Source organism: Colletotrichum lupini, chromosome 5 (genome assembly GCF_023278565.1).
Source record: "Colletotrichum lupini chromosome 5, complete sequence".
NCBI classification, from domain to species: Eukaryota; Fungi; Ascomycota; class Sordariomycetes; order Glomerellales; family Glomerellaceae; genus Colletotrichum; species Colletotrichum lupini.
The window spans coordinates 6562123-6586400 of NC_064678.1; the positions used below are offsets into that span (position 1 = coordinate 6562123).

Here is a 24278-nt window from a genome sequence, read left to right on the forward strand (position 1 = left end):
CGCCCTTTGACATGGTTTTAACATGGTACCGATGTCGCGTAGCCATCACATGCCGCACCATTCTGTATTGGTATCATGGGAAATGTCTAAAGGTATAGTACAGTATCAATACAAACTGGTTTCTTCCAGGGGAAAGCGACTTAAACCTGGATGGGAGCAGGACTGAGGCCGACAAAATTGCTCTTTCGCGCTTTGTCCTGCCGTACCGCCCTGCGTTCAAATCTGTCCTGACCGCCCTTCTTGCGCTTTGCGACCCGTCTCTGTTTCTTCTTATATGGTGTGTCAATCATCCACTTATAGCCCTTTTCCCGGTAATACTCGTTGTCTTCCTCCAACGCCTTCTTTTCCGCCTCGCGGATGGCTAGAAACGCCCTTGCTCTCGCAGACTGATCCGCCGCATCGTCGCTCAGTCTCCTGCTGGCATCATCAAATGTAGCAGCTACACTGCTGGTGTAACTCTCTTCAAAGACATAGGGCTCGACAGTCCCTACCCTTTCGTAACTTGGTTTTTCAACCCAGTCAGGAAGGTCTGCAAGGGGCTGCTCGATTCTCTGCCGCAACCTGACCAGCCTTTCCACCACCCTCTTTTGAGATTTGATCTCGGCCTGGAGATGCCCATCCCACTGATCCTCTTCCTTCGCAAACTGCTGTTCATCGCGCATCGAGCCGAGCAGATGTTCCATGTTCTTAATCTTGTATTTGTTCTTCTTCTGGACATAGTCGCATACGGAGCGGTGCTGCGGCTTGCCCTGGCGTAGAAAGACGACGCCATGTGCGGTCACTGCGACGTTAGGGACGTGCCGTATGCCGGAGAGGTCCCCGCGAGGCACAGGGTGGCGCTCGGAGATGTAGACGGGTGGTTCGTCGAGGGGGGAAATGCGCTTGAGCAGGGGTGGCCATTTGGGCTTTGGAGGCTCGATTTTCGGCGGTGGCGGTGTTGGTTTGCCTGCTTCTGATCTTGCATCACGAAGGCTCTTTTCGCGGAGGTACGTAAGGATTTCGGAGTGCTCTTTTGACGATGGGGTCTGGGCGCCTTTGAAGAGGTTGAGAAACTTGAATTGGAGTACTGTCAGTACTAGAAGGCGCTGCGAGCAAAGTACAGGAGTATCGCACCTTGTACCCCTTCGATAGCGCAGCAAGGACAAGACGGTAGCTCGCTTCCGTCTGATTGCGCTTGAAGCCTTTCTTCACGAGCCGTGGCAGCGGGTTCTCGACACCCTTGCGGAGTACATCGTTGGGGAGTGGCACGGCGCGAGCCTCGCGGACGAGAGCACGATATAAGGCGATTGCGGCGATACGATGGCGGGAGTTCTGAGCTGGTACGAAGTGAGATGGCATCCTCGCGGAAAGGGAGGCGTCATTCCCCCGAGCTTCGGTCACATTGCTGGTGTTGGTGAAGCTTGAGCTTTGCGATCGTTATGTTCTGGAGGGGAGATGCATTGACAAATGGGTGTCTTATCTAATCGGCTCTTATCGATTCTTATCGAGATTTACCTCAACTCAGGTACCTAAGGTAAGGTAGGTAGGTACCTTAGGTGCTTACTGTGCAGTAGGTATCTTACACCACAATTTACTGCTGGATAATACCAGGGCAAGACATTGATGTTGGCAAGATCCCTGTCAAATCATGAACAAATGCGATCACTGCTTTCCGACTCTCAAAGCAAAGATTACTTTGCTTGTTTTCGAGTCAAGCTGTTGTCCAAAGGTATCAAACCTGGCCACGTTGGTCGAATCAAATTTGGCCTCTGTCGTCGGAATCTGAAATGGCCTAGGTACCTAGGTAGATTAGGTAAGTATCTTACACGGTTAGGGTAAGGTACTTACATAGTAGACGGGTTTTCGGATATTCTTTACGACTCTTCGAATGGTCATGAATCCCGACGCTCTATTAGCTGGACGGGAGCGCACCATCATGGAAGCCGCCGACGTACCCAGAAAGTTGCGCGGCCGAGACACCGGCCGCATACATCTATCTGGCTGAGATGATCGGTGTGTCGGTCTAGACGAGGCGGGTGGCTGACCCCTCGCGAACCACCCGAAAGGGCCGCAGTGACACGATCTCGCTGGTGTTTGACAGAATCCAGATCGGACACGCGCGGGGGTTGCCACACCCATACTCCGTATTCGCGGTCATAATGATGAACTTGTCGCACGCTCTCCAGAACCCTGAAAACCCCTTGGGGGTCACTCCCGGGGCTGCAGACAAAGAAGGGGTCCGACAAGGATATGGGGGACGGACCGAATGGGCCGTCTCTGGCCCAGGGCATGCCTACCAGCAAACCACCTCCTTCTCCTCTCCATCTCGCTACCTTATGCACAGCTCCCAACTATCATCTGTCCTCGAACGGTATCCTGTCTGCCTATCTTCGAGTACTTAGCTTCTAGCTCGACATGATTTTCAGCAAGCATTGGCTTGCTTTCTCAAGATCCTGAAACCGAAAGAGGTGGAATATCACAGAAACCCATCCGCGAACAACTCTCTCAATGAAGAAGCCGTTATTTGAGTCCCTCCGGTCGAAGGAGATGCTGTGACGATCCCACATCAACCTTTAGCTGAGCCGAGATCATGAGGCTGTTGCCAATGCGAGATGGCCCAATGCATCCCGAATAATGCATGCGCCACTGCGTGCACACCACGCGTCGGCGCTTTACACCCACGTTTTGTGGTTTTTGTCAGTAATGGTGATACAGGCTCCCAATGGTACAGGCTTGACGATCTCTCAAATTCACCCGCCAAGTTTTACCCTACCAAACAAAGCCTTCCGAGCGCCGTTTCGTCAGTGGTTCTTTGAGAAAAGGGGACAACCTCTCTCATGTTGAAAGCGGTGGTTGCTTTTTTGCTTTTTCGTCCTCATCCTACTTGACGCCTTCAGGGATGCAAAAACCTCCGGTCGGGATTATGGCGTGAGTTAATGGCGATCGTTGCCCCTCATGGAGTGAGCATGCCCCAAGAGTGAGGCTGGCAGGCGGAATACATATTCACAGGCGACCATGGGTGTAATGGATCTCGACCTGCTTCTCTGCCGTTGCTCCCCGGCCCAATCGAATGGCTTGTCAGCTGGGTACGGGTTTTAATCACTTGCAGTTTCACACGTTAGACCAGCTCGCCGGGATCTCGAACTGACATAATCCGGGTCGAGAACTCGAGGTTGGCCACCGAAGCATCACCCATGCCATGCTACCGCATTCTCGTCACTTCTTACCCGGTCGAGGCCGCGATGTTTCCTTACAGGTGTGGTTTTGGCCATCCTTCACCTGCATACGTGCAGCACGCCCAGCTGCGAACCGCAGATCTCTCACACTCTAGTTCCCTTCCACGGGGTCCGCGAGGAAAATAAGGCTCACCAAAAGGCCTCTCGATTACTTCTCGCCCCAGTCCCGCGATCCAATCATGCAGCTCTTGGCCGTCTTATTCCCTGCTTCGCGGCATTCTTCATTGTTCTCTCTCTCCGAAAGGCCCTGGCATTTCAATGACAATCCAACACACTCAACTTGCCTCACCCACAAGGCTGGCCTGGCCACAGCTGATCACCCTGTCCCACGGTGTCACCCGTATCCTTGGATTGGGGAACGAGTCGGTGTTCTACCCTCAAGGCGGGAGACTTTACCCACACCATGACCATGGCGGGCCGTGTACTCCAACGCCTCTTCACTTCTTGCTTTTTATCCTTGGTGGGTTTCGTCAGTGTTGACAAGAAGTGGCGCCGAATTGTCTTTCTTAAATCAAGTACGATCCGCCTCAGACACAACCAGACTGTGAACGTGTCATGGACATGTCTAAGTTGTCTCGTCAAAGGTCGAACTGTATTGGAGAGGACTAGTCTTCTAATCTTTACCGGTCGTACCTCTATCAAAGCACCATCCACTTGTAACTTCAAGCTGTTCTATTAGCCGCAATCTAGCCAACTACGTTTTCGTAAACTTGGAGCCCCATTTGAACGGTTCTAAGTGGCTCCTTTACACATTTACCTTTTTAATCTCGTTCTGCTACCTTCTTTTGGGCCCGCCTCTACTCGGGATTTACGAGTGTTGTTGTTAAGCTCTGCATGGCTGACGGTGCCTGGCCACAGGTCCCCGGAGCCCGACGCAACGGTGAGGCTATCTTACCCTAACAATATTCTAGGCTTATTCGGTGTACCACACTCACAAACTCGTGTATACCGAGATTGGAGGCGTTAGTCGGCATCTTTAGAGTTTATGGATCCACATCACTACCGGCGCACCCACTTTCTACTCGGCGGATATGAGTAATCATTCCCGTCCCAGCGGCCTCGATACGCCGTCCGATACGGCAGACGACCTCGACGAATCTCCTCCCTTCCGACAGACCCATCACGCAAGCGGGTCTCGTGAGCAAGGTAGACACGGCTTTTCAACTTTCTCTCGACTGCTTCCCCAACGACCTTTGGCAAGTCGTCGCTCACAAGTTATTGATCAGCAACAAGAGAAAGACTGCTCCGCTGGCGTCAGTGACCCCAACTATCCGGGCCCGTTAATAGCAGTATCCCTCGAAGAACGTGGTTCAACCGGCGCCGAATCTACTGTCCTTTACTCAGCATCCCGCCCACCTCTCTTCTCTCACCCTTCATATACACATGCGCGCCCGCACCTGACGCAAAACCACCAGCAACTGAATGCAGAGGAACACTATTACCGTAATTTTCAAGATCAGGAGTACTTGACAATCTTTCACGAACCCCAACAACACTATCGCGTGCCCCATAATCACCAGTCCCCGCAAGACTTGAGCCAACAGCTTCGATATCATCACCAAGTATTTCCACATCCTTCGCCGGCGGACTCTATACAGTCAGCCTCCCTCGCTTCGTCTTCTCCCGACACGGCGTCTTTACTCTGCCATCCACACGACCCACGGCTTCTCCAGGCCCAGCTTCAAGCACCCACCGAAAGCGGCTTTGTATCATTTGCTTACGTAGACCCCGAATTGCCCCCAAATCCTGGCGAACTAGCCCCGATCCATTTTTCGGGCCTAGAATCTGCACATCTCGCCCCGGAGTGCCCTGTGGATTTCTCTTTGTCCAGACCTGTAGCGGTACCCGCCCACCCATTCTATCACAACCACCTCAGCGACGACTTCCTCCAACATCGCCAGACTGGGGTCCTTCAATACCCCGGCGGCTACCCGGCACCATTCATGCAGAACTCCGGGCTGTCCATTCTCAACGCCGAATCTTTCGACGATGGTATGTCGGGCTTTCGCGCACCAAGAAGCCTACCTCCTGGGGGGAAACCTGCTGCCGACACCAGTGAGGAGGCAAAACGATCCTCCAAGAAACGATCAAAGACTCAGTCTGTAGAGGTTGTAGAACTGGACGAGGAGGAAAAGAAGCGGTCAAGGGGGAGACCACGCCTAGACACCAATGACGAGACCGCGAAAGACGTAAGTTGGCGAATGACTCCTGATCTTACCCCCCTTTTGCAGCTTTGCCACGGAAACTAGTTCGCATGTTATTGCCTTCCTTATCTTACACATGCTCCCTTAGTCGACCCCTTCTAACCATAGCAGCGTCGTCGAACACAAATTCGGCTCGCTCAAAGAGCCTACCGCAACCGCAAGGAGACAGCGATCCAATCGCTCGAGAAGAAAGTTGACGAGTTGAGGCGCACCAATGAAGAAATGAGCAAGGAGTTCATGAAACTCTACGACTTCGCCGTTAGTAAAGGCATGCACGAGAGCACACCCGAATTTGGTAGACAACTGCAAGCTACGACAGAAAAGTTTGTCTCTTTGGCGCGGAAGACGAGCGAGGAGCCAGAAAAGGAAGGCGACGTGCTTCCAAGCCAGGAAAATGATGGAGACGTTGAGGAAGTTGGCGGCCCTGCCGGTGGGCAAGAAAGGGGCAGCGAAAAGTCACCATCTGCCGAAATTGCTAAGCCGATTGAGCAAGTCATATACGATGTTTTGTCAAGCGAGCAGCCGCAACAGCATCAGCTACAGTCAACACCTCGAACACTCGCGATGACTGCGGTGCATACAACATCTTGGGCGCCCGATAGTCAGTCACACATGCCGCACTCGACACTATCCCAAGCCCCAATGGGCTACGAGATTGTGACGGAACCGACGCCGGATAATGCTAGTTTCCCATTCGGTATGTCCTACGAACATAGTCTGGACCAACCAGGCACTTTCGATCTACTCGCCAACCAGCCCTTTTCTGATTCCCTATTCAATATTCTCTCTTCACCGACCTCCTATGCCCACCAGGAGCGGACGTTTGGGCGGCGTCTGCAACGATCGACTCTAGAAAAGGCTTACACGTTGCTCCGCATGCCCAACCCTCCGAGCAGCCTCATCAACAGCGCTTTCGGTTTTAGTTTACTTTTCGAGCCCAAAGAGAGGATCATGGAGCGAATCGCTAACCGTCTCAGTGTCAACCAACGGGAAACAATGTTCAACTGGAAGTTTCCATTTTTACACCTAGGGGGCGGGGGAACGTGGTTCGACGAGATGAATGACTTGGATGAGATGGCGTACCCGAGCGGCCATAAACAGAGAAATCCGGTGGGGAATCAGGGGACGGCCGAGCCGTATCGGCAAAAGGTCGACTCACTCTATGGCATGGGGCCGTGGGATGCGGCGACGGAAGAGATGCGAGACCTCAGAGTGGAGCGCGCCGCTGCGAGACTTCGAATGAACGTCCCTGGCCTGCAAGGCGACTTTTACGACGCGGACGAGGTTGAATGGGTTCTTCGGAGACGAGGAGTCGATATCCCCGCCGCTGCGGATTTCGTCACGGCAGAGATCGATCCTGCAGACTTTTCAGATGAGACCGCGGTTGCTGGACGTGCTCACGGTAGCGGACTCGATAGCAACGGCAGCAGCATTAACAACGCCTCCGATATCTTGAGCAGTTACGGAACGAGCCCTGGGGACGCCGCTGCCAGGCAATGGCTCGGGCAGACTCTGAAGCCGACAAGGCCGTCTGATGTCCACTTGGGCGATACACGGTCCGTCGGGCAGTCTAGCGACGCGGCGTCTAGTCAGATGCCCCTGGACCCGAGCCTTGCGGGCGATATGTTTGGGCTGGAGAGCACCTCTACCAACCAGACCGTAACGCCCGGGTCAAAGCGGAGGGCGGTGACGATCAATGTTGGAGTGCTCGTTCAAGGTATCTGCCCATAGTCATCTCTACGATTCTGGTCCGACAATGCTAAGGTCAACTCTAGAAATCGGATTGAAATCGGTCTGCCTGGGACGATCACCAGGAATCCGGCCGAGAGACTTGAATGTTGCATTTTGGGCATCGCTGACCACGTGAAAAAAAAAGGGCGGGCTTGATATTACTTGACTTCGAGAGGGGCGTATCATTGGGTATTAGACTGTGCCGGTACCAGAACGGCCAAACGCCTCGAATGGCTCATAGTTGATTCTTTTCTTCTGTTGATTCATGAAATTCCCGTTGATGTTGTGTCTCGAGGGGTACCCCAAAGAAGGGAAAAGAGACTTTCTTATCTAGCGGTTGGCGCCTCGTACAAATGGGTTCACAAAACTATATGTTGTATTGTGGTAGTAGCTATTATGGAGGCTCTATCTAAGGCTTCGAGCTTATGGAGTAGAATTGAAGTTGGTTATAGTTCCTACGACACTTTTCTCGCCGGCACGAAATTGTTGCTTTCCCAAACTGCCTCATAACATCCGAACAGAAGATCTGGTATTATGTACTCGGGGATGAAGTTAAATTAAGTGACTGGAAGAATATAACATTTTCTATAAGGCGCGTGGAAATTACCCAACCTCACTTGGAAAAGGTTACTGTCGGATTAGAAGTCCAATTCGACCGCGGCATACAGCCGACTGCGCAGGGGCCAATTAGGGGCCCTATTTACGATTATCGTAGCTAGCCTAACCTATAGTTAGAACCTCCTTTTTATACTTACTACGCAGATATTTATATAATTTAATTAATCTCTTTATTAACTACGGTTCGAACTAACTACCCTATAATAGGGATATTAATACTAATTAGTAATTAAATTCTACTATTATAAATCGGTAAGGTATTTTATTACGTAGAAGAGACGACTTCTTAATACTATACGGGATAGGAGATTCGTACTAATTAACCTTATAAAAATAAACGAAAAAGGAGGCGATTCTCGAATACTATACGGAATTAAGTAATCGTAGCCCTTTACTACTTATAAAAGGTTAACGTTTACTACGTTAAACTACGTTAATTAACGGAACCGCTTGAGTAACTAGCCTTTTATTATTACCCCGAGTAGCTTTTTTATTAAACGACTTTTCTATAGCCGGCCCGCGATTAGAAATTAACTAAGTAATAGAAAGGATCGCTAGTAAATAATAATTACTTAACTATAATTAAGCTACGAAAAAGACTACTTAAAAAATATAAAATAGGGTACCGAGAGGCCGTAAAAGATAAGATCTTTAAGGTATTTAACCCTACTACGTACGAGCGATAAGTGGGCATTTTTAGTAATTTCCTCGAAATATACGATTTTATAAGAAAGAGGGCTTAACTTTATTAACCGTACTTAACGGCCTATACGGTTCTTAATAGCTTATATAGCTCCTTTACGAGCCGCCCGGCGTCTATTTTTAACTATTCTTACGGAATACTGCCCTAGAGGAAGTAGGTTAAAGAAGGAAGCTATTTAGAGATTATAGAGAGTACGAGGCTTAGGAGGCTAGAAATATACGAGATAGCGGAAATTAGTAACTAGTAAAGATCCCGAGACTAATTACTATATCTTTTTATAGTAATATAAACGTCTACTATTATTATTATTAAAAAGAACTATTAAAACCTACCCTTTTTTATTAAACAAAAAGGAGGATCTTAGTAAGTATAATAGCTAGCGATCTAAAAGGGCAGTAATAATCGCTAAAAATAGTAAAAACGAGAGTAGTAGCAAGATAGCGAGAAAAAGTAAGAATCTCCTAGACCCCGATAAATTCGTTAAGTAGCGAAAGTACGGATTTATTATAACTAGCGCGCGGATTAAATATATCCCTATTAAAATTAAACATATTAGCGACCGCTAATATAAGTATAAGCTAGAGCACGGCCCTTAGCGAGTTAGGGTAAAGAAGAAGAGAACGAAACCCGATCCTAAATAAAATCCTAATCCCTTATAAGTAAGTAAATATTAACCCGGATTATTAAGGGACGTAGATATATAAAATCGCAAATTAGCCTAACGGTAAGTAAATTAACGTAGTATTAATCTATTTAACTAAAGTCTATAAAAAAAAGGGGCTATAGGGGCAACCCCTATTTTACGAAATCGTAAACGACCTTAGCTATTAGCTAAACAAATAGTTCGCGAGCGTAAGCTTAGAAATTATAAAAGTAGTTAATAGATTCCTCTACGGGCGAGGGGTATTACTAGCGTAATTATAATCGCGAGAGCTATATAAAATACTAATAGCGATAATTATAAAGGAGGAATTCGTACTATAGAACTAAGTATAAGTCGATAGAGCGTATAATCGCTTTAACGAATTTAGAAAAAGGGTAAACGACCCAGATTTCCTCTCTATAATTACTAATAGAAATCTATTATTATAAAAGGATATACCGGGGTAAAATATAGTATTAGAAGTACGATAATTAATAATTCCGCCTATTTTAATCTATAACTTATTACTACTATTAATACGAAATTCGGTACCGATTAGTTAATAAGAAAAGAGGTAAACGACCCGAAGTTATTAATAGTACGTAGCGACGTAGGGATCGTATATAAATACTAAAAATCTAATAGTAAATACGAGGCAATTTATAGACCTTAAAAAGATCTTCCTAAAAGAGAAATTATACTCTGGGGGGAAGTATAAGGTCTTATAAGAAACCCTAACGATGTTTTACAATTACTATAAAAAAGTCGGAATTAGGGAATATTAGTACTATTTAGTAATTAATATTATATTTATAAGTAAAGCCTTTAATTACTACTACGAAGCAGTACGTAATCTTAATTAAAACGACTTTCTTAGCATAATTAACGTAATCCGAAGCCGCTTTAAGACTTACGATAAGAACTTAGAGCTCCTATCTAAGCTACGAGCGATTTCTTTTATATTTATAGCTAGGATAATAGAGGGTAAATCGTAAGTAGAGATCCTTAAAGAGCTTATTAATCGAATCGATAAGCTAGCGAAAACCTAGCTAAATAAGGGGATAAACGAGTAAAAAGTCGGATATTTTTATACTGTAGTCTAGCGTATACTAAAAGTAAAAATAACCCTATACTAAGTACTTAAAGACTACGAGACGCTCTGCTCGAGGCTAAGATCTAGCTTTAATATTAAAGTAAAAATACCGCGCTAAACCTACCTCTAGGCGTACGACGGCCCTTATTAGTAATATTAGGTTAATTAAATATATAATAAGAAAGGAAAAGAGGCTAGATATAGCAATCGCTAGTAAGGAGGCCTAGATTTATTAAATAGGCAGAGATTTAACTCACGGGCAGGGTAATAAAAAAAGCAATATTATATTTATAAAAAAGATAGATATTAGTTAAGTAATTACTCTAAGGAAGAGCGTACTAAATTATATAAATAGTATAAAAAGTCGAGGGTAGTAGATAGTAAAACTAGCCCTCGTTAATTTAACTAATTCCTCGTTATATATAAGGGCAGATCTGGGAGCACGGAACTTAGTAATAGTAGCTAAAATAGTAGCCTAAAGTATATACCCCCTATAAGAGATTCGGAAGATAAAGAAGATCTTACCCCCTATACTAACGAATTAGATTATAATAAAATTAACGATATTAACTACTCTTTTTTCGCCCCGTTAGCCTCCGGAGGATATATAAAGCTAAACGAATAGAGGGTAGTAGAAGCTCTTAATAAGTAGGCTTTTATTTATAAATAGTAAGGGAAGGTCCCTTAGATAATAAATATAGAGGCGGCTAAAAGGGCAAATCTAATAGGGCCAAAGCCTATTCTCTTAACGATTAAAAAGAAGACGCTATCTTTTTTAATATTTAAAAAAAAGGAACATAGTACCGAGCAAATCTAGGGGTAGCTAGAGGGGTCCTTTTTATACTACTTAGATCCCTCGAATACTAAGCTTATATAAGTATTCTATATAAATAAAAAGTACGGCCTAAATAATTTCTATAGGATTATCCTAGACACTAGGGCATCGTAATAGTTAATTAGAAAAAAAGGGTAATTCTAAGTGCTATAGAAAATCGTACTAGTAATACTTAATACGTTAACGGCGAGTATTATAAGGATTAGTTTCGGCCTAGGTAAGGAAATCGTCGCCCTAAGTATAATAGAAATAGAGACGTACTTCGGAACGATAACTTTTTATATTTTACTTATTAATACCCTATTTCTTTTATATCTAAAAGATATAGATCGACTAGGTATTATATTCGATAATACGAGGAACAGAATCTCTAGTAATAAGTACTTCGAAGTAGTCGAACGACGATAGGGGCATACGTTTATAAAGCTTACTAACGATACGAAGTTAATTAATTACCTAACGGAAAGTAAGCTTAGAAAACTATACTAGAGATTCGGGCACCCGTTAGTTACGAGGCTATATAACCTCTTAAAGCAATTAGGTAATAATAATATCGAAATAGGGGCGCTAGAATAGTTAACGAAAGTATACTACTAATACTAAATAAATACACAGAGCCCACGTAGATTTAAGTTTAAATTACGTAATAAGCTTAACTTTAACTAAGAAATCGTCGTCGATATTTTCTATTTAAATAGTCGGCTAGTACTATATATAATTAACGTAGCTATATCCTTCTAAGCAAAGTAATTCCTCCGGGATTTATAAGTAAAGATAGTATAGGTAGCCCTACGAAAAAGCTAGATCGATATATACTAGGGACCGCTAGACGGTATTAGAACCGACGCTAGTACTAGCTTTAAGTTAGTAGAATTTAGGGATAATACGACGGCCTATAGTATATAGCTAAAAGTCGTACTTATTAAAGCGCACTATAGTATTAAAAAGGTAGAGAGGGCATACTAGTAATTAAAAAGGGCGTTTAGAATTATTAAAGAGGAAAATCCGGATTCTACCGACGATAAATGCCTCTAAATAGTACTTAAATATTATAACGATACTATAGGGCCTAACGGACTTATACTAACGCTATTAGTATTTAGAGCATATTTAAGAACGACCTTAGCCTCGCTATTATTACTAAGTATAAGCTAACGAGCCTAAGTAGTTAAAAAAGTAATACGGGCACTGCGCGAGGTAAATATAAAAAGGTAAGTTAATAAAGTAATTACTATATATAATAGGCCCGACATAGGGGATAATTTAGATATACTACTAAATTCGGATATATAAGTATAGCGCGAAATTACTTAATAGTAGGCTAGGCTATATAAGTTAATTTCCGTTAACGAGCGCTCTTATATAGTCGCGAGAGATCGTAACTAGCTACTCGAAATATTAATTATAGTAGTTAGACCGTACTATATAGATCTTAACGAGGTAATTTCTAACCTATAAGAAAAAGAAGAGCTAGAGAAAACTATATAACCCGTAGTAGAGGTATAAGAAATCATCCTTAACGAAATCGTTATAATAGTATTAATAAACGATAAAAAAAAGGAAATTACTAAAAGGGTACTAATACTACTAGCGAGACGTTATAAAAGACTACGACGGCAAGCCCTAACGCGGTAATTTATTACTAATAACGAGGTAATTAATACTTTTTATATAGTAAAAGAGAAAGCCGATTTCGAGCTAGCGGTTAAACTACGTAAGGAAGGCGTAATTATAACTACTAAAAAGCCGTATAAGGGATTAGATCTTATCGAAGTAGATACTCTTCGTAATCGAGGGGTTTATCGATTTATCCTATACGACTAAGAAAAATATATAAACCTCTATATATTTAAATTACGAATAGTTTATAAGATTAAAGAGAAAGGAACACCCTAGCTGTATAAGAAGTCTAGATACGTAATTTAGGGGTACGGCGACGTTAAAAAAGCGATGCTACTTATATAATTGCCTACTATATAGTACTATAACTAACGATTAATAATAATATTAATAGTATTATTACGGAAGAAGGGATACGAGATTTAGAGCCGTAATATTACCTAGTGTTACGAAGGTAACTTTGTTTACCTTATTATTCGCCTTATTATCAATATTACGTAAGCAAACTATATACCATATTAATCTACGATTTCTGTAGATTATCATAGGTATTGATTATGTAAGCAATACTGCTTATATAAGCTTACGTGAGCAATGGAAAGTACTGGAAGGTAACTGAATAATCAGGAATTTACTCGAGGCGGAATTACGTACTACGATTACGCATTCACTTACGTATACGCTTATTAATTATATCATAATTAATAAGCAATGGAATATTCTAGTAGGAGGTTTTTATGCCTATATATAGGCGTGTATTTGCCTACCTAGACCTTTCGTTAAGCAAGCAACTTCTCATATAGTAATTCAACTATATTACTCTCTTTACTACAAAAACCTCTTTTATATACGCTTATTTCCCCTATATTCATATATTCTTGCTTCTATATGAATATTCACTTTTTATATTCTTTATAAGAATATCCCGCATTACCTCGTTAAAGCTATACGTGCTAGACCTAGGCCTATACCTAATCGGCCATAGGGCTTATAAGGAAAATCCTAGCCTATTTACCGAAGGAAATAGTTAGTAAGTACCCAAAAGGCACGATTATTAAAGTGCTTAAGCTACTATATAGGCTCGCAGAATCGGGCACCTATTAGTAGGCTACTTACTACGATTTTTATATTAATTAACTATTAATAGTTACCTCTACGTACGACCCGTACTTACTAATTACGGAGTACGAAGGCGACTAATTTAGGATCGTCGGAATATAAATCGATAATATATTAGGCCTATTTAATATTAACTTTATAAAAAAGGAGGATAAGGAGCTTTAAAAAGCGGGCTTCGTAGCGAAGCTAAAAGAGGTCCTTATAATAAATACCCCCCTAGTATTTAACGGCGGGATTTTTATAATTAAAAAGGAAACCGTCGTTTTCTAATAAAAGGGGTAGGGCGAGAAGATTAACTTCGTTAATTTAAATATAACTAATATTAAAAAGTAATATAAGGCTAAGCTCGTGCGAGGGGTATATATTATGAGTATTTATTAGCCCGAGGCGACTTTTAATTATACTAAAGTAGCGTAGGCTATAAATCTAACCGAACGAGACGTCGAGGTACTTAATAAGCGGCTTAAGTAGTAATAAACGAATCTCGATCGAGGTTTTATTTACTACCCGATCGACCTTATAATTAATAAGCTCTACGTCTTTATTAATAAGTTATTTACGAATAATAACGACCTTATTTCGTAATTAGGGTATATTATTATCCTAGCTAACGAGAGTATAAGTAAGAGCGAATTTACTATATACGGTAATATAATTTATTATTCGTTAACTAAAAGTAAGTAGGTAACGAGAAGTATACTAGCGTTAGAGGTTTATAATATAGTTAACGGCGTTAACCTCTTTTATATAATTTTAACGACGCTAAAGAAGATTACCGATCGAATTAGCCTTCTACCTATTTTAACGGTTATTTATACTGATTATTACTCGCTATACGAATACCTCGTTAAATTAGGAATAACGAAGGAAAAGAGGCTTATAATTAATATTATAGCCCTTAGGTAATCATATAAAAGGCGCGAGATACTAAAGATCTATTAGATTAATAATAAAAATAATTTCGTAAACGCTTTTATAAAAGCAGTACTAAATAAGGGATTAGAGTAATTTATAAGTAGTAAAAAAGTTATTATATAAATAAAAGGATAGGTTATATAAAAAGAGTAAAGAAAAGGGGGAAAAGGAGACGACTTAGTAAACGGGCCCGAGGTTAAATTATACCTCTAACTATAGCGGTTAAATCGATAAAAAAAAGAGAAAGTTAGTATTAGATTAGAAGTCTAATTCGACCGCGGTATATAGCCGACTACGCAGGGGCCAATTAGGGGCCTTATTTACGATTATCGTAGCCAGCCTAACCTACGGTTAGAACCTCCTTTTTACACCTACTACGTAGATATTTATATAGTTCAATTGATCTCTTTGTTAACTACGGTTCGAACCAACTACCCTGTAATAGGGATACCAACAGTTACTGTCACAAAAAGCGGGCCCACTCTATGTGGGCAGCATTAACCACATCCATATCTCGTGACAGTTACTTTGATCACCTGGATCCTGTTGTTGTTCGTGAAAGAGATGACGAGCGTCTTGCCTGTGGGGTCCAGATACGGATGAGCGACGCCAGCGTAGACGAGCCCGCCATCAATGGCCTGAGCCTGGAAGATCTTGATGTCCGGCGTCCAGGGGCCCTCGAGTTTTGTAGCAGTGCGCAAGAAGACGGTGCCGCCACCGATGCCTTTCACAAAGTCAGTCTTAGGCCTGCATGTCAGAAACCACAGGATTAGAAACATACCAAGGTGAACAAAGATATAACACTTAAAGTGCTCATTCCACACAATCTGCCCCTGTCCCGTGCCCCACACAGTCGCCGTCTGGGAATTGAACGTCGTCAAGACGTCAGACTTCCACCCCTGCTGGCGGCCCCAGTAGTACTCATAGTTGCTCACGTTGAACGCCTGGCTGGCGTTGACCCGCGCGAGGTAGACGTAGCTGCTCTGGCCCCAGTCGGTGATTGTGGTCGGCGGGCCGCCCCAGGCGTAAATGTACTCGGAGCACGGGTCGCGGAAGGCGGCGATGTCGCCGTACCGGGGCGTGGTTTTGGCATCCCACCAGTAGCCGCGGTCGCCGTAGCGTTTGGTCACGGTGGGGGTTCCGAACAGGACGTCTACTTTGGCGATGCCCGCGCCTACTAGGCCATCTGCGTTTTGGTTCTGGGGAGTTTTGTGTAAGTCTTGTGCAGACTCTCTTTTTGGGCTCTGGTTCTAGCTTCCTAGAGGGGGATGATGACTTACAACTAGGTAAAAGACGGCCCCGGTGCGCGTCTCAGCATTAGTCTCGACCAGACTCGTCCCGCCGAACCCGGTATCAACTTTTTCTCCCCACGACGAATTGAAGGGGATGAACTGCTTCTGGCGCCCATTCTCTCCCAGGTTGAGATCGTGCACGATCAGCGGGTTCTTCGTCATGACAGACACGGCGTCGCGCACCATACCGTGGAACCCGGGCGTGTCCTTTTCGGGATCCGTGACACCAGCATCGCACCAGAGCACATCACCCCAGACGGCGTACCATTTTCCTGCGATAGAGCCGGTGAAGCCTAGATCGCGGTGGGAGCAGCTGTTGTCGGCGTACTGGAAACCTAGGTACTCCACTTTTGGGTTCACGATGGGGTTCGTGCCGATGGGGAGTGTGCTATCCATTCCTGCGGTGAACACTTGGAGGGGGTTTGCATGGGCGAGGTTGGTGCCGATGGCTAGAAGGGCCGTGGCCAGGGGTAGAAGGTGAGGGGTCGGGGCATGCATTTTGAGGGGAAGTGGGTGTCGATCTTTGGGGTTGCAGTTGACCTCGGCGCAGGAGAAGGTAGATGGAGGGGGATGGGCGATGCTTGTGATTGCTCGGTGTGGCTCGGTGAGGGTGTCGAGAGAAAGGAGTGTGAATGCCAGAATCGATCTGGCTGTTTGGAAATGATTGTGGGATGTAATTGGTACCTTATGTAAAGAATTAAAACCTCTTAAAGACAGTAGAGGAATGAAGGGATGGCGATGCTAGAGATCGCCTTGAGTTGAGGTGAAGACGTGATGATAACGGACGGCAAAGGGTAGCAATAAATACGTACTGGGAAGGTAGGTCCGGTACCGCGATGGCAGTTGAGCAGGCCAACGCCGAATCAGAGTGCCTAGAGATATCGACAAGCGCTTGGCCCCCTGGTTCCATGGTTGAGTTGACATGGAACGATGGATGGATGGACGGGTGATAGGCCCATCATGGTGCTGCAGGCCGGAGGGAACCACGGGCGGTCGGACTGCAGATGCACAACGCCGGAGGTGCGCCACGGCGCCGTGCGGTGGGGCCGGGCCTGGCCGGTACATTGCAGAGGGAGCGAAAGGAAGCACGGGGTGGTTTACATAAGTTGGCAGTGGACCAGTGGCCGAGACATTCTAGATTCTGGGCGGCCGGGCGTGGCTTCGCGGATGTGAGATTGAGGTGCCCTGAGGCTAATTTTGCTGCCTTGAATGGAATCGTGGCTTTCATGCGATGATGACATGGAAATGGAGCTTGGCGGTTACGTTCGTCCTTGATGTCGAGGCATTGGTCAGAGAATGGCTGATTGACGAGGAGCTGAATGACTATTGACTGGCGCGAAGGTACATTATTGTTGTCTGTCAAAATAGGATGGAAAGTGTTCCACCACGCCATCATGTCTTCATGCTCATGACGGCGCTTATCCATTAGTATCTCATCAAGACTCTTAATACATCGATTCGAATGACAAGTATGAGTGAACATGAGGGTGAGTGAGTGAGAGGGCAGATTCCCGCCGCGAATTGGAGATAACAAGGTACCGTCACATTTCAATTATGTTTCCATGTCGCTCTTGGGAAGAAATACAGTTAATGGTAAGTCCAAGGCGTCTCTAAGTACCCAAGTGAAGTGTATGACATCTCAGCCTCTCTACCTCAGTGTACACACTCACTCAGCGTTCAACTCGGACTGGTCTGTCAAGGTCGTTGCGAAAATAAGAAGCGGCCGACGATGAGACGCTACAAGCAGATCTGGACTTTACACGCTCATTTAACTCAACGTGAGAGCTACAATACAGATCCTGTCGCAATCGATGGCGAGAGCCCACGTGGATCATCTCAACGACGTTCTCATGTGCAGGGAAGCTTCAGGGAAGATGAGATGAGCTCCCAGGCACATGCTCGCCCTCAAGCCCGCCATTGGCCGACCCCTCCTTAGGCCTGCCAAGTTGGGAAGCTGTTTCCTCCAAGCAATGTGCGGGGCACAGCGGACAACGGCTTCCGGTGGTGGGGCATCTCTCATTCCGGTGCGTCCGTTTCTCCTCTGTCCTCTACTGCGTACGTCTGTCATCTGCCGTCTGCTGTTCGACCTTGTTAGCCTTGGTCTGCATCCTGTCACTCATATAACCTTTTCAGAGCTGGTCCTTCACTCAAATCCACGTGCCCTGACTTGACCCGGTTGGTTGGCACCACCGGATGAACCCTATGCTTCACACATTACCGTCACATCCATCGAGAGGCTTGAACGGAGCTCTCGGTCGCTCTTGGCGATCTCGAATGCAACCTTGTTCTGTATATAAGCATGAGCTCTCCTTACAATCCCCTCAATCTTTGCCTTTACTTCCTGTGCGTAGTTGTTGCTGTTGTTCTCCTCATCTTACCCCTCGTCGCCATGTCGCCTATGTCAAGCCTGGCCCTCAAAGCTGCTCTCCGTGCGTTACACCCTTTCTGAGCTCTCCTCACATACAGATTCTGACCGTGACTAGTGCTCCCTCTCGTGAGCGCCGCTTCATGCAGCAATGAGTCCTACACCCACAATGGCCTCACCTGGTCCCGTGGCATCCGGATGAACCAGGTTCAAGTCGTAGGCACGCACAACTCGTACCATCGCGAGGCCCCGCTTGAGGAGCACCCAACCCAGGCGAAGATGCTTCCCAACGTCCAGAACTACTACTACTCCCACCCATCCCTTGATATACAGCTCAACTACCAGTCCATCCGCAACCTTGAGCTCGACATCTTTGCCGACCCTGAGGGAGGCCACTACGCCACGCCCCTCATCCGCAAGCTTGCGAACCTCTCCACGACTCCAGACCCCGATCTCCTCGCTCCAGGAATCAAAGTCCTCCATGTCGCCGACGCAGACTATCACCCTACCTGCAAGACATTCATCGGGTGCTTGAGTATCGTCAAGAAGTGGAGCCAGGCGCACCCGGACCATGTCCCCATCCCCTTCATGATCGAGTTCAAGACCTCCGAAGCCGCCTTCGCAGCAATCGGCGGTGCGTCTCAGATCTCCTGGAACGATACGGCACTTCTCAAGGGCCTCGATGATGAGATCCGTAGTGTCTTTGCGCCCGGGGACCTTGTTACCCCGGACGACATCCGTAGGGGCAACTTGACGCTGGAGCAGTCTGTCTTGCAGTATGGGTGGCCTGACTTGGAGAGTGCCCGTGGTCGTGTGCTGTTCTTGATGGACAACGGACCCGTCAACCCAATTCGTGACTCTTACACCGAGGGCCGACCTAACCTTGAAGGCCGTATTCTCTTCACAAACTCCGCGCCCGGAAACTCTGACTGCGCGTTCCAAAAGGTTTGATGTTCATCAACCCTTCTGAACCGAGGGTGTTCTTGATAAGAATTGAGTCTTACTGACAACTTTCAATCAGCTCAATGACCCCACTGGCACCGAGCAGGCCAATATCCAGGCGCAGGTCAAGGCGGGCTACTGGGTCCGCACACGCGCCGACATCCCGCTCGATACGCTGCTGTCCAACGACACGACGGGGATGCGTGAGGATGCGTTCTCCAGCGGTGCGCAGATCATGTCGACCGATTTCCAGGCCTACGGCATGAGCAGCCGCTGGAACGTCGACTATGCCGCTCGCTTCGAAGGTGGTGCGGCGGTGCGATGCAACCCCATCAATGGGCCCGCCAATTGCGCGAACGAGGCGTTGGAGCCGGTTTCGTATGTCCGCAACTAGATGAACTTAGCTTCAATGTAAGTGAGACAAGGTCATTTCGAATAGTGTAATGATAATAGCATAATGAAGCAATTGGAAGGGCTGTGATACACGGACGCTATCAATTGACTGTGGGTGGAATTGAAGAAGCTCCCCCAGCTTTTGAGCGATTTCTTCCTATCAACCAGTGCCGATTGATGCGAAAATGCCTTTTATTCTGCCTTCCCCCCAAAAAGATGTGGAATTGTCCAATGAAAACGGACTTGAATGCTTATATCTTGACCAAAGTACCATCGTTGAGGCGAAGCGCGCGGTAAGGGCTGACATGAGCGGCCGCCCCCAGCCACTTTGCGGGGGAAGAACTGAGAGCTGAATGCCAACGGGCAAGCTTTATGGGCTGAGCCACAACAATTCGGCCAACGCTGCTTCAAAGAAATGCAACAACAACTCGTCCAGTGCAGAAACTGAACCAACATCCAAGGCATATACCATGGACTCGACTATTGACTCAGCCGGCAAGAGTCCGCAAACCCGTGAGAGGAATACGGCGAATGACGCAGGATCGGCCCTATCGTCTGACCGTTCCAACTTCCTGAGGTGGATTCCCGTTATTTAACACCACGGCGCACCTACTGGCGGCGTGAGTCAACGCATCCTCCAATTGGCCTCATCTTCCCCTTCTTCCTTCTCACTGCCTGCAATACCTCAATTCTTCTATATAAACACGGAAAGCACTCTCGATATGTTCCCAGCCATTTGATTCTTCATGCTCAAGTTGCACCTCTTCTCCCATTCTTGGAGTCTTCGCAAACAAGACGCCATAGAACGGGACAGTCTACGGACAACGACCAGCACCACCCAGCATGGCTACCACCGACCATTATGATCTCTTGATATTGACGGACGCCACGGCGTCCATGAGCAGCTATCTGCAAGCTCTCAACAAGTCACTCCCCGAAATCATTCGGATATCAGCTTTGACCGACTGCTTCGACCGGATCGGAGTCATGGCCTACCGCGACTACTCCGCCTCCATGTTGACGGAGTGGTCAGGATGGTACTCAGCAAACTCAACCGCCGACGACACAATCACACAGGGCCAGCTGCTTCAAAAGGCCAGTCATATCAAGGCGGACTCTGGTCCTTACAGGCTGGATTGGCCCGAGGCTGCAAAGACTGGACTTGCCAGAGCCTACAGCATCATGCGTCCCGAGGCCACCACCATCATCATCCTCTACGCCGACGCTCCTCCTCACATCCCGGGAACGTCGTCCAAGTACAGAACCACCGAGATCGAGAACCTCTCCAAGCCTGACTCATTCTACGGCTGTGGAAAGTACTTTACCGATTGGATTGCCGGCGCCAAGATTCTCCGAGACGGCGAGAAGAAGGCCAAGGTCTTCTCCGTCATTCAGGGCGGCATCGACGACACCGTCGCCCCCTTCACCTTCCTCTCACACATCACGGGGGGAGTGAGCTTCAAGCTCGATAATCGACACAACGTTCCCACATCGGTCGCTATCTCGGAGTTGACCACCGGCATCCTGATGGCCTGGATGGGTGTAGGAAAGGAAGGCGGAGCAGCATCCGGCCAGCGTACCTACGCCGAAGCTTGTCAGTATCGAACTGCCTCCAGCATTGAGGACATCGTAAATGAAGAGGACGAGGCCCTTGAGTCGTACTTTGTCATCGCCAAACATATGGAGCAAACTGTCGTGAACAACATCCAGTCAACACCTACCAAGCTTGATGAACTGCGGACTGTCGTCGAAGCCCGGATAACGCCCCTTTTGGACTTTTCGAAGAGATACAAAGCTGATGAGGTCTACCGCAGCTTTGTCGTTGGCCAACTCGAAACTTTGATCGCAGCTGATGTTGGCACCATTGCCATCAACCCTGTATTCGGTAGTCTATGGCGGGCCGTCTGCAACGACCGCGACAACCCGGCTCGCGATGGTCTCATCCAGGCATTCGGGTACGCCGTCGACCGCATCCCCGAGCCCGAGAAGAAGGCTCGGATGAAAGCTTGGCTCGAAGAGTCCTACGACTACGCAGCTGAAATCTCGGAAGCCATCGGCAAGGTGCCTGAACACCAGAGATACCCCTGCGTGTTTCTCGATCCCACTGAGCAATTCCAGGCCTCCACAGATGACAAGGATGAAGACTCAAACGCTGATAAGCGTGAAGTCACAGACTTTACACGAGAGGAACTTTTGGAGATTGGTCGCTCTTGCGACAACCGTATTCTCCGGAGGCTCGGTAGAGTCCTCACACGATTGACCTATGTGGCCCGCGAAGAGGACCTGCCAGCTCACATTAGAGCCGACCCTAGTGTCGCCAGGATCCCTATGGTCCTCTCGTCTGTCGAGTATCAGCGAAAGTTTTGGAAGATTCTTTTACATCTCATACTTCCTGGGACCATGTTGGCCGCTCGCCCAGCCGCCCTGCTTGCAGCCCTTGCCCTGCGCTTGGGCATCCGGCCCCTCACAGCCACCGCAGACAGGGAACTAATCACATTCACCACGAAGTGGAACAACTTGGACATCCCTGAGACCTGGAATGCCAGCTGCCTCTCGCTGCTTCTAGATGCCAACAAGGATTACGAGAGACGCGTCGCTCAAGGCATAACACAGCGTCCAGCGCCAGAAGACCGTGTTCTTCTTCAGAGTGATCAACATCTTTTTGAGACTCTGGTAGACTACAAACTCCTTGAGTTGAACCTCAACACAACCCTACAGGCCAAGATTGGATGGCACCCTGACAAGTCTAAGGTATCTCTTGGGCCCCTTGTCATATGCAGAAGATGCGAGTTTCCCCGCTCAGTCACTATAATGGGGCCGGATAATGTCTGTGGCCTCTGTCCTAAGAGCAACAAGTGTGACTGCAAGGTCTGTGAGACTGTCCCGGATCAAGAGGCCCGTCGCTGCAACAACGTGACCCGTGGCGATACCGAAGAGACGCAGGCAACGTGGGTCGAATGTTTCTCGCCAACATGCCGTGCTCAGTACGTCGTTTATAATCCTCAGGCTCTGAACGTACGGGCCAAATGCTACTACTGCCGACACCATGGATCCGTCGCGGCAAAGTACAAGATCCCGCGCGAAGCTCCCTGTGTCGACTGTTCGAAGTGTCGAAACAGGGTCATCTGGCCCGAGACATACCGTCCTTCCGACCTTGATCTTTCGGCCTTCAAGTGCCCCGCCTGTACAGCCAACAGAGTTACTGTCATCGATTTCGAAACCTCAGCCAAGACACTCAGCGGCGAGAACGGCGTCTCGTGGCTCCTGCGCAACGACGATTCGGCGATCAAGGACCCCTTCAACGGCCGTTCTCTGTTCTACACCATTTCTCAAGTAGAAGAATCGAACCGGGACTCGCTGGCAAAGAATGTTGAGATCATTCCAGTGGTTCAGCAGCAATCACAGCTCACGATTCGCGGCAAGGCTATCCAAAACCAGGACGACATTCTCGAGTCCCTTCGCAAGTGGGTGAAATCTCGGCGTACTGAGGCTGGAGTCTGCAGTTTATGCTTCTCCAACATCCGGAAGACCGATCTTCGAAACGCATGTGGTCGCTCCGGCTGCCATCAGCAGATCTGCAACGGGTGTATGAAGGATTGGTATGGGCTCAATGTCCGTGGAAGATTGCTTAACCTCGCAGCTCTCTCCTGCCCCTTCTGCCGCCGACAGCCGACCGTCAAGACTGTCTCCAACTTTGGTATATCCCACATCGGCAACCTGCAGACTGCGGCTACGGACAAAGAGTGGATATACGGCTGGTGCAGAGACTGCGGCTTTGCCAAGAAGTATGCTGAGCGGGTATGCGCTGTCGGCGCACCCGAAGTTTCGAACTGGTCATGTGATGAGTGCAAGGAGATTCAGATGGAGGGCGCCCAGAGGCTGAAGGTTCGAAACTGTCCCGGCTGCGGTACAGTAACGGAGAAGATGGGCGGATGCGACCATATCACATGCACCGTCCCGGGTTGCAATGCTCATTGGTGCTTCGCCTGCGGCGAGAACGTCGGCGAAGAGGACATCTACGATCACATGAGCGATGCTCACGGAGGTATGTGGGGAGGTTATCACGCGGATGAGGACGATTATGACTACGGTTACGACAATGAGTTCGATTAGGGGGACCAGGTTATGTATAATTTCACCGTCGCCTAAGATGATCTGGGCAAGGCTCGTCTTGTTAGAATCGGGATAGAGTTCGCAGGGCTTCGTTCAACTTATGCTCTCTTAGGCTGGGTCTCTTCTTGCTCGTTTGTGTTTGGTGTAGGGATAACAGCAGGGAGTTTTAGATTGGCAGAGCTTAGGGAGTGTGTTTCTGCTAATGATACTGGTGAAGTAGCGTATGAAGTTCGTAATTATGAACAAGTGTTTTGTTTTCTTATAAAGCCTTGAAGATTTTGAGTAATCGTAAGTCCACAGCGAACCGTCATCGTGAATTCATGGAACAAGTGAGATCGCGTGACGTCGGCTCGGTGCATCATTCGCGCGAGTTGAGGTTGTTTGGGAAATACCCCGCAGTCCGCTGGATTTCATCCGCACCATCGAGGCGGCCGATGTATCTTGAAGCAAAGATCGGCCGCGTGACTCGTAGATGGA

General features: G+C 47.2%; 6 protein-coding genes across 6 annotated transcripts; 4 read left to right on the forward strand and 2 right to left on the reverse strand.

Annotated features, from left to right (window-relative positions):
* Window positions 1-140: 140 nt before the first annotated feature.
* On the reverse strand, window positions 141-1338 carry CLUP02_11392 (uncharacterized protein; the record flags this gene model as incomplete). Its single annotated transcript, XM_049290360.1, has 2 exons — window positions 141-1052; window positions 1114-1338. 2 exons carry the CDS (start codon window positions 1336-1338, stop codon window positions 141-143), a joined length of 1137 nt encoding a protein of 378 aa, XP_049147505.1.
* Window positions 1339-3473: 2135 nt separating this feature from the next.
* Window positions 3474-3695, forward strand: CLUP02_11393 (uncharacterized protein; the record flags this gene model as incomplete). Its single annotated transcript, XM_049290361.1, has 1 exon — window positions 3474-3695. One exon carries the CDS (start codon window positions 3474-3476, stop codon window positions 3693-3695), a length of 222 nt encoding a protein of 73 aa, XP_049147506.1.
* A 75-nt stretch (window positions 3696-3770) lies between these two features.
* Window positions 3771-7150, forward strand: CLUP02_11394 (BZIP family transcription factor; the record flags this gene model as incomplete). Its single annotated transcript, XM_049290362.1, has 4 exons — window positions 3771-3784; window positions 4074-4095; window positions 4196-5404; window positions 5531-7150. The coding sequence occupies 4 exons, from the start codon at window positions 3771-3773 to the stop codon at window positions 7148-7150; spliced, it is 2865 nt and encodes a 954-aa protein (XP_049147507.1).
* Window positions 7151-15193: 8043 nt separating this feature from the next.
* Window positions 15194-16486, reverse strand: CLUP02_11395 (uncharacterized protein; the record flags this gene model as incomplete). The annotated part of the gene is made up of 3 exons (XM_049290363.1): window positions 15194-15420; window positions 15478-15895; window positions 15977-16486. 3 exons carry the CDS (start codon window positions 16484-16486, stop codon window positions 15194-15196), a joined length of 1155 nt encoding a protein of 384 aa, XP_049147508.1.
* Window positions 16487-17550: 1064 nt separating this feature from the next.
* On the forward strand, window positions 17551-19689 carry CLUP02_11396 (acid phosphatase; the record flags this gene model as incomplete). Its single annotated transcript, XM_049290364.1, has 9 exons — window positions 17551-17581; window positions 17663-17691; window positions 17772-17840; window positions 17899-18012; window positions 18084-18163; window positions 18223-18272; window positions 18340-18417; window positions 18472-19298; window positions 19375-19689. 9 exons carry the CDS (start codon window positions 17551-17553, stop codon window positions 19687-19689), a joined length of 1593 nt encoding a protein of 530 aa, XP_049147509.1.
* An 842-nt stretch (window positions 19690-20531) lies between these two features.
* On the forward strand, window positions 20532-23801 carry CLUP02_11397 (dihydroxyacid dehydratase; the record flags this gene model as incomplete). Its single annotated transcript, XM_049290365.1, has 1 exon — window positions 20532-23801. One exon carries the CDS (start codon window positions 20532-20534, stop codon window positions 23799-23801), a length of 3270 nt encoding a protein of 1089 aa, XP_049147510.1.
* Between the last annotated feature and the right edge of the window lie 477 nt (window positions 23802-24278).